Below are 15,784 nucleotides of genomic sequence, written 5' to 3' on the forward strand. Positions count from 1 at the left end.
AAAACAGGGGTTGAACTCATCACACCTCATCCACCCACCTCTCACCTTTGCGCTCTCTGATGAGGGTCAGGCGACGTTCTTTCATCTCCAAGCTCAAGTTTTCTACCAGCCTGTCAATGCAATTGTCCAGAACTAGAGAGCGCGTTTTGGATTCTATCCCCCGTCTGCAGATGGGACACTCCACCTTACGTTTCATCCATTCATTGATGCAGTAGGAGCAGAAGCTATGCGCACAGTTCAAAGTAACAGCCTGGGAAGGAGACACTGCTTATGAAATCCTCCCAAGTCACAGTAAACAGCTATTATTCCTATTTTAAGTTGGGACACAGACAGGTTAAGCCAGGGTGCAGCCACAGGCCAGATGTGACTTGGAGCCATTTTATCTGGCTTAAGGAGCCAGGGGGCTTCTGCATCATTTTGGTCAGGGAGAGGCTCAGCTTGCACAGCAGCCAGGCAGCACTTCCACAGTGAAACTAGATGGCAATTTCCTGTCTGATTCTCAGGCACTGAAACAAGCTGTTGCATCAGTTTTCCAATGCTGGAGAGAAATTTTTAATGCCTAATTGAAATCAAGGATCTCCCATCACTAGTGAATGACCGACATTTCAGGCTTAATTTTAAATGGGGTGTGCCATCTAATGATGGAATCTGGCTCACTTTCAGTGATCCTAATTACAAACATACATGCCAAGAGAATAAACAAAATCGAGTAAGTATACTTCAGGGTAGCAAATGGCTTAACTATTCACAAGAGAACAGAAAATGTTAGTCAATATGAACATTTTCCTAGGTCTAGTGATATTATTTTTAACTGTTTGATTTGACAAAGAGGAAAAAAAAAGTTTCTTAAATCCTTTCCTTTAAAACCGAACCTTGTCAGCAAATGTACCTCAATAAAATGTTCAGAACAGATGGTACACTGAAGCTCATTTTCCAGTACATCATTCATCTGACTCAAAACCTCTTCCTTCTGAGCTCTCACTTTTTCTTTTTCCTCCTGTAAAGAACACACACAAGATTACTTGCTGGTAGAGAACATGGTACGGTGGTCAGTGCAAGAGATCCAGCCCACAACCTGACAGTTTTATCATGTTGAGTTTGCATCCTTCCTTCATGTGAAGAAAGGAGAGGAGCAGGGTTTCAAGTCAGCAACCACAGAATTACAGACAATAATACTATATGCTGCAAAAAGAATGATTTCATTAAAGAACAGCAGCAATTACTCAAAACCCACATGCCTAAAGAAACTACAAACTGAACCATATAATTCCAGACCATCTTCCAAGCCCTTGTTAACCACTTAGGAGTTTTAGCCAGAGGCAAACATTCATTCCTGGATGAACTTTGCACAAGACAACCTTGATCAGAACGTTGGTCTACTGGAAGGAACATTCAGCCAAAAGAATTCAAATGCAGGAGCACAGAAAATATGTAAAAGTCTGAGAATTCAAGATGTTTCCATGCACTACTACCGTTGCCCAGAGGACTGACAGCTTAAGAGTGAAATATCACTGGCTGTTTGTCATCAAAATGCAGTAAGCATACTATTTAGTGTTAAGTAACATGAAGGAATTTCCTCAACTGAAGCTGTATTTAACACAACCTCTAAGTTACAGCAAAAGGCCAAAAAAGATGCAAAGATCCAAAGATAAGAGGAGATCTAGAGCAAGTACAGTGGAAGGTTTCCTCAATTTCTTTCAGTTATCACATCATTCTTAGTGCAAGAGGCAATTTTTCTCTTTATGCATTTCCTTACTGTTTTGAGCCCCAGATGCAATATTCCCATGGATTACATAGCAGTTTTAGCTATATGAACTTTAACAGGAAGTTAAACACTTCGGATTTCAAACTCAGATATTCAGGGTTGGGGGTTGAGCAAGGCATCTGCAACATCCATCTGCGTTCTCTCTGTGCCCTAGCAACTTCAGCTCATGCCTGTTCAGGGACACCCCATAACAGGATCTTTGGCCAAGACACCTTGCCTCTGCTGTCTAGTCATAATACTGAACAATCAGTTTTTTCCAATGCAGCATATGAGGTTGTACTAACAAACCAAACAGAAATCAGATTCTCTGTTCAGTACCTTGGTCTCTTCCAACTCTTTATTCTTTGCTTGAATTCTCTCTTCAAAGTCCTTTTTGCTGCGGCTCAACTCTTCCATCAAAGCGTGATGCTGTGAAAATAGAAGAAAAGCAAAGACTTTCTTGTTATAACTAGCATCAGTGAAACATACCTGCTCCTTATCAGCTAGCTCAGCTCACCCATTTTTGCCTGTCAGTTACTTCATTAGATAAGAAATCAGCAAGATCAGTCTCTGAGGGGGTAAGATGCAAACTGCAGTAATGCCTAACCAGGAAGGCCTTAAGCAAAAAACAGGTTCATGCAATTAAAAAGAAATCTTACGTGTAATATTGATGCATGAGGCTGAGAGCAGACATCTAATTTAACAAGTCAGAATATCTCTAATTTAACAAGTCACCTTTCTGACTTCTGGTGGGTGAATCTTATCGCAGTTGTGCACCACCCACCAGCGATTAACACTCACCAAGACTTCAGCAATTAAAGCCTAACAGACATTCCAGGGTCTTCCCTGAGGGTAATCACATTAAGCCTGAAGTTCCTTTTTTTTTTCAAATCTGTATCTGAGCCTAGTTGTGTTCTGAGCCTAAACATTCTAGATCCTTTCTAGGGCAGATAGATAGAGTTGCCTGCCTACATTCAAGGACATGAACCGCTGAATACAGAAGCACAGTCCTGTTTACATTATTTTGGTATTTAAAGGCAAAACACACAAGTAGGAAGGTCCCTACACATAAAGCAATAAACCTAAAACCCCAGAGGATTTTCCATTTTGATACTAGGACTATTACTGAGTCTGCCCAGCTGCATGAACTGTGGCTACACCACTATATTTCTTTATGCCAAGTAAAGCAGAATTAAAAGCCAAATGAAAACTGTGGGCACATCAACATGTGCATTAATGCATGTTTTCTAATGCTCATTAAATTTAGTACCTCCAATGTGAAGTATTAAATTAAATATGCATCAGGCAGTGCTAATTAATGCATAAGAGCATATTTTAGAGGGACACTGATACATCAGACTGATATCAGATTGGCACCGATATAAGGAAAATCATCTGCACCAGAAATCGGCCTGATATGGCCGATAAGTGGCCTGTGCACGCGCACAGCCGCAGCACAGCACATAGGCGGCAAGCACAGCCCAGCAGCTTGAAGAGCTGCATGCAACTGGTAAATCTATTGTGGTGGAAGGGGAGGGGGGAGGGAAGGGGCATAGAGTGGACAGATCAAGGCCCCCACGGTGAGGAAGGAGCGGGGCTGGGGCAACTGCTGCCCAGCCAGGGTGGGCAGGCGCAGGATGGAGCCACAGCTCGTCTGGGAGGTGTGGGGGAGAAGGGGAGGGGGGCTCCTGCAGCTGCTCCCATCACTCATCTGGGAGGGCGTGGGGGGCAGAGGGGGTATGGCACATGCCCCTGGATCTGTGAGGGGCAGACTCTTTCTGGCAGGGTAGGGCTGCACTCAGGGCAGGCAGCAGTGCTGGGAGGAAGCTATTGGGGGGGGCAGGGGAGGGAGGGGGCTGTTGCCACCCCAAAATTTGCTGTAGCCTCACTAACATCTTTAGCCACTTGCTAAAGAGCTGGATACTGAGGATGCCAAGACTTTAATATAGCATGCATTCATTGGACTGAATGAGGGAAGTGCTTGGTAAAATGAATTTGTATAGTATGGTTTGGATAGGGATGAATCTCCCTCTGGCAAGGGGCTGAACTAGATGATCACTGGAGGTCCCTTCTAGTCCTACTTTTCTATGATTCTATGAATTCAAAAGTCCCTTATACTTGGACCCAAACAGTTCCCTACCACCCACCTTCAAATCACATGGCCTTGGGAAATAGCAGAAGAAAAACAGACACTTCACACACAGAGCAACTGCAGAAGCAGCTGAAAATAGAAGCTTTGGACATTTAGAAATTGACTTGCTCTAATCCTCTCCTTCCTTCAGTCTTGCTTTTAGTACAAGTTGGACTTTGGGGACCTTTTGGGTCTTTTCACATCATTGCTGCATTTGTCAGTTATCATGACACATGGGACCTATCCCTACTATGGGCTGTGAAATCAGACAGTCCTCAGGTTTCTTGCAAGACAATAGAGAGCAAAGTTAAGATAGCTCTGGATTACACAGCTGAACCAATTTACCTCCTGCAAGACTTGAGCCAGTTGCTCCTTCAGACTCTCATCCCTGTGTTCCTGTTTTTCTCCCTGGAAAAAGAAACTGCAATGTAAGATTTTTGTTGGAAGACAGGTAACAAGCATATAATCAAAAATAAACTGGAGGTATTAGGATGGGTAAAATGAAAGGGACAAACTTTACACATTAAAAAAAGGATAAAGTAAGGCAGCCTTCCCAGTGTGCAGCAGACCTCAAGGTACATTTCACTTTTAGTGTTTCCTACAGTCTAGTAAGATCACAGCTAGCTACAGAGGCATTTTCACTCTCTCAAAATATCAATACTTGAACATCCCAAAATTATTTTACTTAGAACGGGCTGAAATGTTCAAAGAATCAACAAAAGAGCAGCAATAAGTTCTGCATGAGGAAAGGGAAAGGTTTTTAGCTCCAACTGGAAACAAATCTGATGGAATTAACTTATATTCACTGTTCAGGTTGCACTTTCATTCACAACCAACACCACTACTCTTACCTACCTTAGCTGCTGCTGTGTATTTTCCCTCCAGCACTGGCAGAGAAGGTGGTTCCCCTTTCATAAGCAAGGTTTCAAGAGGTGCAGACAGAAGTGACAATTTTTGCCTGATATGGCCACAAAAAAGCAGTTTATAGCTGTGACCAAACAAGTGTACAGCTGCAAACAACTTTAGAAATGGCCAACTGGGTGAAAATCTGACCCCTTATTGCATGGGGTATGAGATAAAGAGGTTATAACATGCACCATCTTTTGTAACTCATGTCTGCAGAGCTTCCAGCCTGTCACTATTTTTAGAATGGGAGGAAGGAAAGGGGGTGGGGTGAGGGTTCAGTGTGGGGAGTTTTCAACCCCCCCTTCCCCCCCCAGGTGGGGAGGCTCCAACTCATCCACCCCACCCTTCAGCAGCAGCTAGGGAGCCCCAAGAATAAGCTCCCTTCACTGCCTTTATCTCCTTGCATTCTGAAAACAGTGAGAACTGGCAAACAGTCTGGCAACTGCTATGGTCACCTGGCTGCAAGCTCCCAGGGGCAGCTAGATTTCCCTGGGAGCTTGTGAACTTCTGAACAGTGAACTTCTGTTTGGTCTGCGGTAATGCTGTAACTCTGAACACTTTGCAGAAATCATTCTGAGTTACAGCTGGGAGCTGCATTTCTGTCTGCAGCCTAGAATGCACATTCTACATTGTAGACCAAAAGCATCTCAATTTGCAGTAGACTATCAAGTGGGCCAGCTCCTCCATTCATTTGAATTCTCTCTGACTTTTAAATGTACTTATGAAAAAACTAAAAGAGGTGTCCCTGTTTACTACAGTTTATTCTAACAGCCAGTTGATGGTCAAATTTTAATAGATACTGACCTAACTTGCTTCAAGATCATTGAGGGTTGATTTGATTTAAATCAAATTGATTTAAATCACTCACTGGTCAGGAAGCTTTGATTTAATCCTTGTTTTCTACAAAAAATATATTCTTGTTGTTTGATAACCTTTATTCATTTCACTCTTTGAAACTTTGCACTTTTAAAGAGAGGTAAGGGTTTGACGCTGTGTACACAAACTTGCAGAGAGACAAGAGGGCTGATCAGTGGGTAATCAGGTCTGTTATCGCTCCTATAGACATGCAGTGAGGCTGCTCTGACGTGCTGTAAATCCAGTGCATTCAAGCAGACTCAATTAATCAAGTCTGCTGAAATGCAGAAATTAACATGCTCCAGCAGGCTCCAGCATCATGTGTATCATCATTCCCATACTGAAAAACAGTGGCAGAGCACTTCAAACTAAAGCTCATTCAATGAGCTTTAGTTCAAAGCACCCCGTTGCCATTTTTCAGTGCAGGAATGTTGATGCACATGATGCTCAGGAGCTTTTAATTAACATGGCTTGCTAATTAAAGCATCCCCCCCCACCTCCCAGAGCACGTCTATAAACACTCAAGGATGTTATCTCTGAAGACACAAATCCACAGTTTGATAACTGAAACTAAGCATCACAGAGATGCTTAATGTGATCTTCTAGACTGAGCACAGAGACCCATTGGGTACAGTGGTTTTCTTTAAACTTTACTAATCTATAGAGAAGCCTCTGGGAATCCCATAAGATTGGGCCCCTTATATAGTCTATGGTCTGCTGTGATCTATTTATAAAACTTTTCTAAAAGGGTCACATGAATATATTGTCTCAAATATCATATAATTAGAAGATATAATCCCTAGTCAATGATGATATCTTTTGAACTTTAACATATCTTAAATTAAAACTATTTTATATAGTTTTTTTTTTAAAACAAGAAAAAAATAAAAATCCAATTTTTTTTGTAAAATCACTGATTTTTATCCACCCTGCATTAGGCGCTTTTTAAAGAAACCCTATTTCCAAGTTAATCCCCCTTCCTCTACCTACTCAGGAAACATAGATCAATATATTCTGAGCAGCGGTACCCATTAGTTCCTCTGCTGGAATAGGAAAAGGCTTTCCATGCAACTCAACCTTGACCTGGAAACCTATATCTAGAGATGGAAAGAGTCCACTCTCAATGACTCATTCAATCCTTGACCTCTACCAGAATAAAGGACCTGACAGAGTCAAATATTCATTTCATACAGACCATTAATCCTTCAGGTGGCAATAATGAATTCTGAACTTGCCTTAGAAGTGAAGAGCTTTTTACCCCATTCCTTACCTCATGCCTAGTCCAATCCTTCCTACTATTACCCATTTAACAGCTATGTGTTTGAAAGTGATGAAACAGGTAGTATATAACATCCCTATTCTAAAAACTGCAGCAGTAGGAGCCTTTGTTATGGACAAGGATCCCAGTCTGTTTAGTCAGCGGTAGCCAACCTTTTTGGCAAGGTATGCCACAAATTAAGCCCTGTGCCCTCCCTGAGTGCCACTCTAATCCCTTCCAGTGCCCAACCTGCTGCTCCCTCCTGTCACCGTGCTGCCTGCCTCCTCCACAATCCACTGCATGCCACACACAGGCTGCTCATGTCACTTATGACATGTATGCCACAGGCTGGCCACTCCTACACTTGGCATCATACAACACAGAACAAAGAGCTCCTGCTGTACCTCCTGCTCCTGTTGTTCTCCACAGAACGTCTTCTCCAACTGCTCCACCCTCTGCTGATGCTGCTCCTGTTCAGTGCTTAACTGCTCCTGTAACTCCTGCAGCTCTTTTTCCACCACCACGATCTCCTTCCAGGCACTCTTCCTGCTCTTCTGCTTCATACTTAAGACTGCTGTCTGCTTCTCCTGCACCTTGACTTTCAACTTCACTATATCTACCAGGGTGTTCTTCAGCATTTCCAAACCAGTCCAAGACTGTGCAAGACTAGGTGCTTTCTGGTCCCTATGGCCAAGGGATAGTGCTTTCTCTGGCTGCAAAGGACCACAATACACTGGAGCTTTCTCCTCCTCCTCACTTGTTCCAGGAGAAGGTAGTTTGAGATCCATGTTTTCTGTAGGTTGTTTGGCCAATTCTGTCATCTCCCAAGGTTTAATTAAAGGTTCACTATGCACATTGTCTCTCTTGGATCTGGAATTTGAAGGGCCTTCTGCTCCCAATGCCTCAGATTCTTCCAAGCTAAATTTACGTTTTGTTCTCGTGCTCTTAGATTTCCCCATCACCTGGTCGTTTCTAGGAGCTAGAAATGGACTAATTTTCTCCCATTCTTCCCTGATCACTTCATACTCATATTCAGCAGCTTCTTTGCTTTCCAGAGGGACTCCTAGCTGGATATGGTCTCCTTCAACTATAGGATAGGCCTTTAATGGATCAAGGCGTTCCATGTTCAGCCAAACACCATTTAGACTCTGAAAACAGAGGTATCAGCAAAATTTCAACATACATTTATGTAATTTCCTCTACAAGTTATTTTTTGATTGAAGCAAACAAATGCATGGTGCTTTTGCAGGAAAAAATAGGAAAAACAAGTTCTCTCTCTCTCAGCAGTTCTGCAGTGTCTTAAACCAAGTCAGTATCCTATTTTAGCATACAAATTTAGCTCAGGCAATCAGCAATAGCTTCCTGCACAACTGTTAGGAATAAGATTAATTTAAGCAATAAGAGAGAAGACAGAAAAAGAACTAATGCAAAACAGAAATGACTATCAAAGCAGGATCACCTTGTCTAAACCAAGGATGCTCAACCTCCAGCCCATGGGCCAAATGCAGCCAGCAGAGCCTTGGAATCTGGCCTACGGGGCTACCCATTGGTCAGGAAACTCAGTGCTGGGAGACCAATGGCAGCTAATACTACCATCCCTCCCCGCTGCCAAAATCACAAGCCCCACACAGTGGACCACAGACCAGCCATGACTCTCCTCTCCTGCACCAACATGCCCAGATTAGGACTAGGGTCCTCTTCCCTCTGTGCACTTAGCTTAGGACCAACCTATTCCCCCCACCCCCGCGGTCTGAGCCACAGCCCCGTACTCCTCTGCTCAGCCAAGGTGGAGCCAAGGCCTTGCCCCTGCCATCCCTCACAGGGCTGAGCCATGCCCCCTTCCCTCCCACCCGGCCAGGTTGGGGCTGGGCCAGGCCCCCTCCTCCCCTGGGGCTGAATTAGGGCTGGGTCATACCCCCCCACACATCACCACTCCCCGACCCGCCACATTGGGGCTGTCTCCTGTACATCCCTCCATGCAGCTGGATGGGGCCATGCCACACCTGCCCCAGATGCCAGACACTGTCCATCTGGTCTGCTGCACAAAAAGGTTGAGCAGCACTGATCTAAACCATCCCGAAAATGCTCTTCAAACCTGCCTTTAAAAATACCTAGTAACAGAATCCACCATCTCTCCAGGTAACCCATTCCATGCTTACCATGCAATGCCATATGTTCTCTACGAAATCAGAAGCATGCACCTCACAAGCCAGTTTGCAATCAGGAGATCATCTCAATTTTTATTTATTAAGACTAAAATTATTGGACTAGTACAAAAAGCAGAAGCAATTTTTTAACACTACAATAGCATTTTCCTTTTTAAGGCTGCCAAGCTTTAGAGTTATTCCTTATTTCATTAAACTAAGCTATTTTAGACCATTCGGAGGACCAGTGCTCCACTTCACCATCCAGTAGTCTCAAAATGTTCTGTCAAAGATAAGCAGCTACACAGAGAAATTAACCCTTGAATGCAGATATGAATAAGCCCAACTCAAACTCAGCCTCCTAGAGCTCAGGTAAGCCTATGTGTTAAAGGAACGCAAGGTCCCATGGCTTCTATTACATGGTTTGAGATTACTTTAAGTCAGGCAACTGCTCAGCCAGAACTGAACATTATCTTCAATCCCGCTCTACAATTAAGACCCCATTCAATCACTACACCTTGTTTAGGGTTACCATACGTCCAGATTTTCCCAAACATGCCTGCTTTTTTTGGCCTCCAGTCCTTCTGTCTTGGCAGGTTTTTAATATGTGAGCAAATGTCTAAGTTTTTGCTTTGCCTCCGCTTCTTCCGGGCACAAGCAGCTTGGATGCTTGGGGCTGAGAACAGCTCGCAAGGTGATTGGTGGTCGGGGATCATGTGTTCTGCACACAGGGCCCAGGCAAGAGTCTGTCCATCCCTCTCTCTCTCTCCCTGTGCGCAGGAGCTGCATGGGCACCAGCGCTAGAGGGACAGGGGCCTCTGGGTTGGGAATAAGGGGCACCAGCAGTGTTGGGGGGCAGGGGACTACAGATCAGGAGTGAGGGGCACTGGCAATGCTGGAGGGCAGGGGGTTTTGGGTCAGGAGTGAGGAACATGGGCAGTGCTGAGGGAGCAGGGTCTTAGGAGTGAGGGGCAGAGGCCGGGCACAGGCATATCACTACCCACCCACCCCCCTGCAATCATATACCTCTCCTCCTGTTCCCTCCCGCCCTGCTGGCTCTGCACAGCACACCACCCCACCACCCCCAGGTGTTCTCTTTTTTGATCCTGGAAATATGGTAACCCTAACCTTGTTGTCTTTGACTGTCCACTGGCCTTCTTCATTCTCCTTGAAAACACAGTGGTTACGAGAGATCATCAGCGGGCAGATTTTTGATACTAGCTGGTAAGTGAGACCAAATCCTCGACCTATAGTTACCTAAAAATAAGAAATTTAACAACAGACATTAGCAATAATTAAGAATGGGTATTCTGTATGCTTTGATCTTAAATACAAGGAGAATAGTCACTGAATTTGTTTTGCACAGTGGAGATTAAAGCAGTAAACTGACCTTAACAAAAAGATTACTATTTATAAATTTAAACACAAGAAAGGTAACACATTGATAAAGTTAATTGTCAACAGTAAATGGAAGTATTTGGGCCTTTTGGGAAAAAAGAAACAATTTGCTTCCTCTGATACTGAAGACAATGACCATAAAGATTAAGAGGAACAAAGGCTTCAGAAGGCTTCCAGATAACCATGTAGCTTCTAAGCTAGGGGTGGACAAAATGTGGTGCACAGGCCGCATGCGGTCCACCAGGTCATTTTATCTGGCCCACGTGGCACATAAAAAATTTAGAAAATGAATATTTATCTGCCCCTGGCTGCCTGTCATGAGGCCCTCGATGGCTTGCCAAAACTCAGTAAACGGCCCTCCACCCAAAATAATTGCCCACCCCTGTTCTAAGCTCCTCCTTCCGCTAAGGCAGTGATTCTCAAGCAGGGTGCCATAGCACCTTGGAGTGGCTTGAGATCCTTTCAAGTGTGCCACAGGATGCCACACTATGTTAGCACTGTTAGATATCCAAACATGATTCACAAAATAAACCCAGAGATTTCAAACAGAAATCCTTAGTTGCGGTCTTTCTGAGCTCTTTGCAACAGAACTATTATTTTTCTGTAGTCAAAAAAGGAGTGAAGACCAAGAGCTAGCATCTTTGGAGGGGAGCCTCAAGACTATCCAGGGGTGCCTTGAGTCTAAAAAAGCTGAGACCCACTGCTGTAGGGCCTCTTACCTGAGAGATTAGGCTTCAGGTGGAATCAGGAATTTATTCAGCTTTGCTCTTTACATTTTTAGATTGCATTTTCTTTGCTGCTGTACTACAAGAACCTACTAGCCACTGCTGCTGTTAACACCAGAAACATAACCATGTACAATACTCCCTTGCCCAAGAGATCTCCCTGTGCATTCAAAATCATGTTTTAGTCCCTGACAAGCCATATGTTTCTATTCCTCCTAAACTTCAAGAGTTACCTCACCTAGAAGAATCAGCTGGTTTCCTGCCTGCCTCCTGTATCAGAAAATGAACTAAATTTCAACTGCAAAGGCAAATTCTACTGTTACATCTACAAAAAGCTATGGTGCCTTCAGTGGAGATTGCAGAGAAGTAACATTAAGGAAATTAGCTTCGCTGATGAAGATGAGTCTGGCAGAAAGAAACCAGCTTAATTTTCAAAACCCAGGCTGAGTTTGTAAGCGTGATTGGCAAACTACTTCGCACAAACACAGTAGAACCCTTTTGTATGAAGAGCGAATAAAATTGTAAACTGTGAGCTTCTGCAGGCCTACCCAAATTTCCACTGATTAAGATTTCAAGAAAGGATTTTCCTGATATGTAGCCCAGGTAAGTTATGAGACCTAAGAACATGCGTTGCAATAAACTTACAAGTATCAGCAGTTAGTTCTCTTCTCCTGTCTCCTGCCTGTAGGATGGATCAGTGCCTCAAGGGTTGGATTCTAAGGATGCGTCCAGATAAGCGCGCACATGCATTTCCCCCGGGGACAAACAGCAGTGACACAGGGGAGGCCACCAGGGTTTCAGTGGCGCAATCCACACATGTGGAGGACCCTGGCCAGCAGCCAGAGTATGGCTCTGGTCATCCAGGCTTTGTTTTTGCATGGCGCATGCTGCGGCCATGTGCCCTGCTCCACTTTTTATTGGCGTGGATTTTTTTGACACTGGGATCTCCTGTTCTCAAACCCCACCCCCTGCAAATTAGCAGTGCTACAAACATCTGTATGTGTGGTGGTGCATGTGGTATGTGGCACTGCTGAAGGGTCTGTGGAGTGACAAATCGCACACATGTGCTTGTCTGGACACACCCATAGGCCCCTGGTATATAGACAAATTACATACGTTACACAATCAACTGGTTAACTAAACAAAAAATTTAGACTGGCCACAAGCAGAAAATAATGATCACACAATTAACTGGTTAACTGCACCCTATATTTAGGTCACCTAATGGCTCAATGACCCATAGAAGAAATCGTCCTCGAATCAAGGGGCTGCCACTGTCACCAGCAGCGTAATTACAGGTGACAAATTAAAAGGTGCGCAGACACAGTGACAACAGAGCTGGTACACATTTCCAAGCACTAACTTCATACGGGGTTGGCTTTTTATAGCAGAGCCGGAGAGTCATTGTCAGAGCGCTGCAATGACTTTGCACGTGTGGCCAGTCAACATTTGCTGCACGACACACCGGTGAATGGCATAATATACTGTAACGGGTAGCAAGGGCCTTACACTACCAAAACCAGGGATGGGGTGGCGAGGGGCAGCGAGTGAAAGGCTGTCTCTTCCACCTACCTAACACAAGAGCGAGACTATTACCACAAATCAACATAAAACTCCCCCCCTCCCCAGTGCCCCTCCCTCGGTGGTTGAGTACCCCCCCGGCCCGCGCACCTCGGCGCCGCCCCGCAACAGCAGCCACTGTCCGTCCTGCCCGAGGCGCCGCAGACACCAGCACCGACTACCGCCGCCGCCGCGCTCCGCCATCCCGCCCCACAGGCGGGACCAATCGCTCCCCGGAGAGAAGGGGGGAGGGGCCGCCGCGAGACTGCGGGGCAGCGGCGCATGCGCTGGGGGCGGCCAGGCGGAACAATGGATGGCCGAGCTGAGAAGAGCGGTGGTGGCAGGGGCTGTAGAGAGCGCGGTGCTTGCGCATGCGCCCGCGTCTGCAAGATGGCGGGGCTGTTGCGGGGCGTGCGCGGGGTAGTCCGGGGCTGTGCCTGGGACTGCGGGCCCCGCCGTTCGCGCTGCTCCACCGCCGCTGGCCCTGGCCCCGCTGCGGGGCAGGTGCGCGAAGCCTTTTTGCGCTTTTTTCAGGGGCGGCACCGGCACCGCCGCCTGCCCTCCGCCTCGGTGCGGCCCCGTGGGGACCCCGCGCTGCTCTTCGTCAACGCGGGCATGAACCAGGTGTGTGCGCATGCGTGACTGTATGAGCGCACGCGTCTTCATCCCTTCCAGGGATGACTACTGACGTGTGTGCACATGCGTGTGTTTGTGCACACCTGTGTGTGTGTGTGAGTACCTGGATGGGAGTGCATATACACGCGCACGTGTGAGTCCATGTGTGTTCCCATGTGTGCAAGCATGGGAGTGCATGTACATGTGCACATGTGTGCAGATGGTGCATCCTGTGCAGGGCCCGCCCTGGTGAGGCCAGCTGGGAGAGGCGTGTATCCCAGACCTGCACCACCCTTCACTCGTTGTCAAGCAGGGCAGGGACTGGGGTGCGCCCTTCCTATGCCCCAGCCAGGAGGCTGCAGGTCTCTCTCCCCTCGAGAGTCATAGGGAAGTAGGGCTGGAAGCGGACTCCACAGGTTATGTAGTACAACCCCCTGCCCGAGGTAGGAACATCCCTATCCCAACCATCCCATACGAATCATAATCTAGCTTCTGCATGAGTCTACCATCAGCCTGACAGAACACAGACCTAGCACCCTAACCTGCCTCAGGTAAAGCAGGGGAATCACAGCAGCCAATGTCCTGCTTCTATGAAATGTTGCCAGCATACATTCAAGAGATCCCAGGTAGCTATACCTCCTGCTAGAGGAAGGTAAACCCCCCTCCCCCTTCCTGACCCCAGATATGATCAGTCTGACCCTGAGCAGAGGTTTAAAACCCTCTAGCCAGGAACCTCTGGATTTGGTCCCAGCAGGAGTACTGGCACACCCTGACCAAAGTCTTCAGCCTTAGCTATAGCCAATACACAGTGCCTCTGGGAAGCCTTAAAAGCACCCATACACGTGTTCAAGCAGAAAAGGGGAGGGAGGGGGCAACCAGCAAAGCACAGGAAATGCCCATAGTAGTTATGCCTGGATCATCCCCGACCAGTGGCTGTCCAGCCTCTTGAAAGCCTCTAGTGATGGGGAGTCCACAGCTTCCCTAGGGAGTTTGGTCCACTGTCTCACTAGTGAAGAAGTTTTTCTGGATGCCCAATCTAAACTAATTTTCCTGCAACTTGAAGCCAGTGGTTCATGTCCTTTCTGCAGCAAGAGAAAATAGGTGCTTTCTCTCTCCTTCAGATATTTGGAGCAGTCCCCTGATGTGCTTCAATTGTGATAAAACAGAGTCAGTTACTGAACTGTCCCATCTGCTGATGTGGCAGTTAGCCCTTAATTGCCCTAGGTGCCTTCCTCCTTGTTCAGAGTTGTCACAGCACAGTTGGAGTCCACTGTACCAGGCAGCATCTGAAAATGGTTACAATTCTGCATTGCTGTTCCAGTTCAAGCCCATCTTCCTGGGCACGGCAGATCCCCGGAGTGAGCTGGCCCGGTACCAGCGTGTGGTGAACAGCCAGAAGTGTGTGCGTGCTGGCGGGAAACATAATGACCTGGAGGATGTGGGCAGAGACACTTACCATCACACCTTCTTTGAGATGCTGGGGAGCTGGTCCTTCGGAGATTACTTCAAGGTGAGATGCTAGAGCAGAGGTAGTCAAAATATGGTCTGCGGGGCTGTATCTAGCCCATCAATTGATTCTATCCAGTCTGTGGGTGGATAGCAGCTCGAGCTCCAGACTCTGGTGGCACCACACATTGCTAGGTGGAAGCAACCCTGCCCACCCACCCACCTGGTTCTACACCACTGCCAGGCCTCGGCACCCCTGCTCAGGCTGGGCCAGCGGTGCCCTGTCTGCCTGCAACACGGAGCTGGCAGGAACCACCTTGGGTGCTAGGACCATGTGGCAGGCGCTCTGCACCTGTGCCCAAAGGTAGCCCAGTGCCTCCTGGCTCCATCCCCACCTCTTCCCTTGCCCTATGCAGCACTGCGAGCCAGCCCAGCCATCTGCCTCCTGGCTGCAGCCAGCACAGCTCCTTTCCTATCCACCCAAGTGAGGCTGCCCCCACCATGCTGGGGCTGGGGCTCCTCCTGGGGGAAGGGGAACCACCAGTTTCTGTGGGGGTGCAGCCTGCATTGCCCTAGTAGGGAGTTGGGGTGGGTTGGAGGGGGCTGCTGGGCTTCCCCAGGCTTTGTGGGAAAGCTAGTATGGATGGAAAGGAGTGAGAGGCAGGCAAGCAGGTTTGAGGCTCGAGTGGCTCCTGAAGGGTGTGCCAGGGTGCACAGTCTGAGGCAAGAACTCTCTGGTGATTTGAGAGATGGCTGGATGATTTCATAGATTTCACAGGCATTAGGGCTGGAAAGGACCTCAGAAGATCATTGAGTTCAGCCCCCTGCCCCAAGGGGCAGGAAGTCAGCTGGGGTCATAGGATCCCAGCAAGATAAGCATCCAATTTGCTCTTGAAGTATTCATTGTAGGTGCTTGAATCACCTCCAATGACAAGCTGTTCAGACCTTGGGTACTTGGACAGTAAAGAAATTCTTCCTTATGTCCAGCCTGAAACGGTCTTG

General features: G+C 46.9%; 2 protein-coding genes across 8 annotated transcripts in view; one reads left to right on the top strand and one right to left on the bottom strand.

Annotated features, from left to right (window-relative positions):
- Positions 1–12,942, bottom strand: part of CMTR1 (cap methyltransferase 1) — a 56,489-nt gene extending 43,547 nt beyond the window's left edge. For 3 of the 7 annotated variants that reach the window (XR_002103643.1, XM_019549637.1, XM_019549638.1), the window contains exons 1-7: positions 12,833–12,942; positions 10,167–10,295; positions 7,299–8,042; positions 4,221–4,283; positions 2,084–2,173; positions 890–997; positions 39–250 (exon numbers count right to left, since the gene is read on the bottom strand). Coding sequence is in view for 6 of the 7 variants with exons in the window: in XM_019549637.1 (XP_019405182.1) it covers positions 39–250; positions 890–997; positions 2,084–2,173; positions 4,221–4,283; positions 7,299–8,042; positions 10,167–10,295; positions 12,833–12,925 (1,439 nt within the window). In the remaining variant the exon portion in view is untranslated. The remainder of the gene's footprint in view (positions 1–38; positions 251–889; positions 998–2,083; positions 2,174–4,220; positions 4,284–7,298; positions 8,043–10,166; positions 10,296–12,832) is intronic. The other 4 variants (XM_019549632.1, XM_019549636.1, XM_019549635.1 and 1 more) reach the window with 3 other exon arrangements.
- A 154-nt stretch (positions 12,943–13,096) lies between these two features.
- The window catches only part of AARS2 (alanyl-tRNA synthetase 2, mitochondrial), a 32,623-nt gene continuing 29,935 nt past the window's right edge, over positions 13,097–15,784 (top strand). Inside the window, exons 1-2 of the mRNA XM_019549640.1 lie at positions 13,097–13,345; positions 14,658–14,846. Coding sequence (XP_019405185.1) covers positions 13,112–13,345; positions 14,658–14,846 — 423 coding nt within the window. The 5' untranslated portion in view covers positions 13,097–13,111. The remainder of the gene's footprint in view (positions 13,346–14,657; positions 14,847–15,784) is intronic.

Source organism: Crocodylus porosus, unplaced genomic scaffold (assembly GCF_001723895.1).
Source record: "Crocodylus porosus isolate Cpor-Errol unplaced genomic scaffold, CroPor_comp1, whole genome shotgun sequence".
Lineage (NCBI taxonomy): Eukaryota > Metazoa > Chordata > Crocodylia > Crocodylidae > Crocodylus > Crocodylus porosus.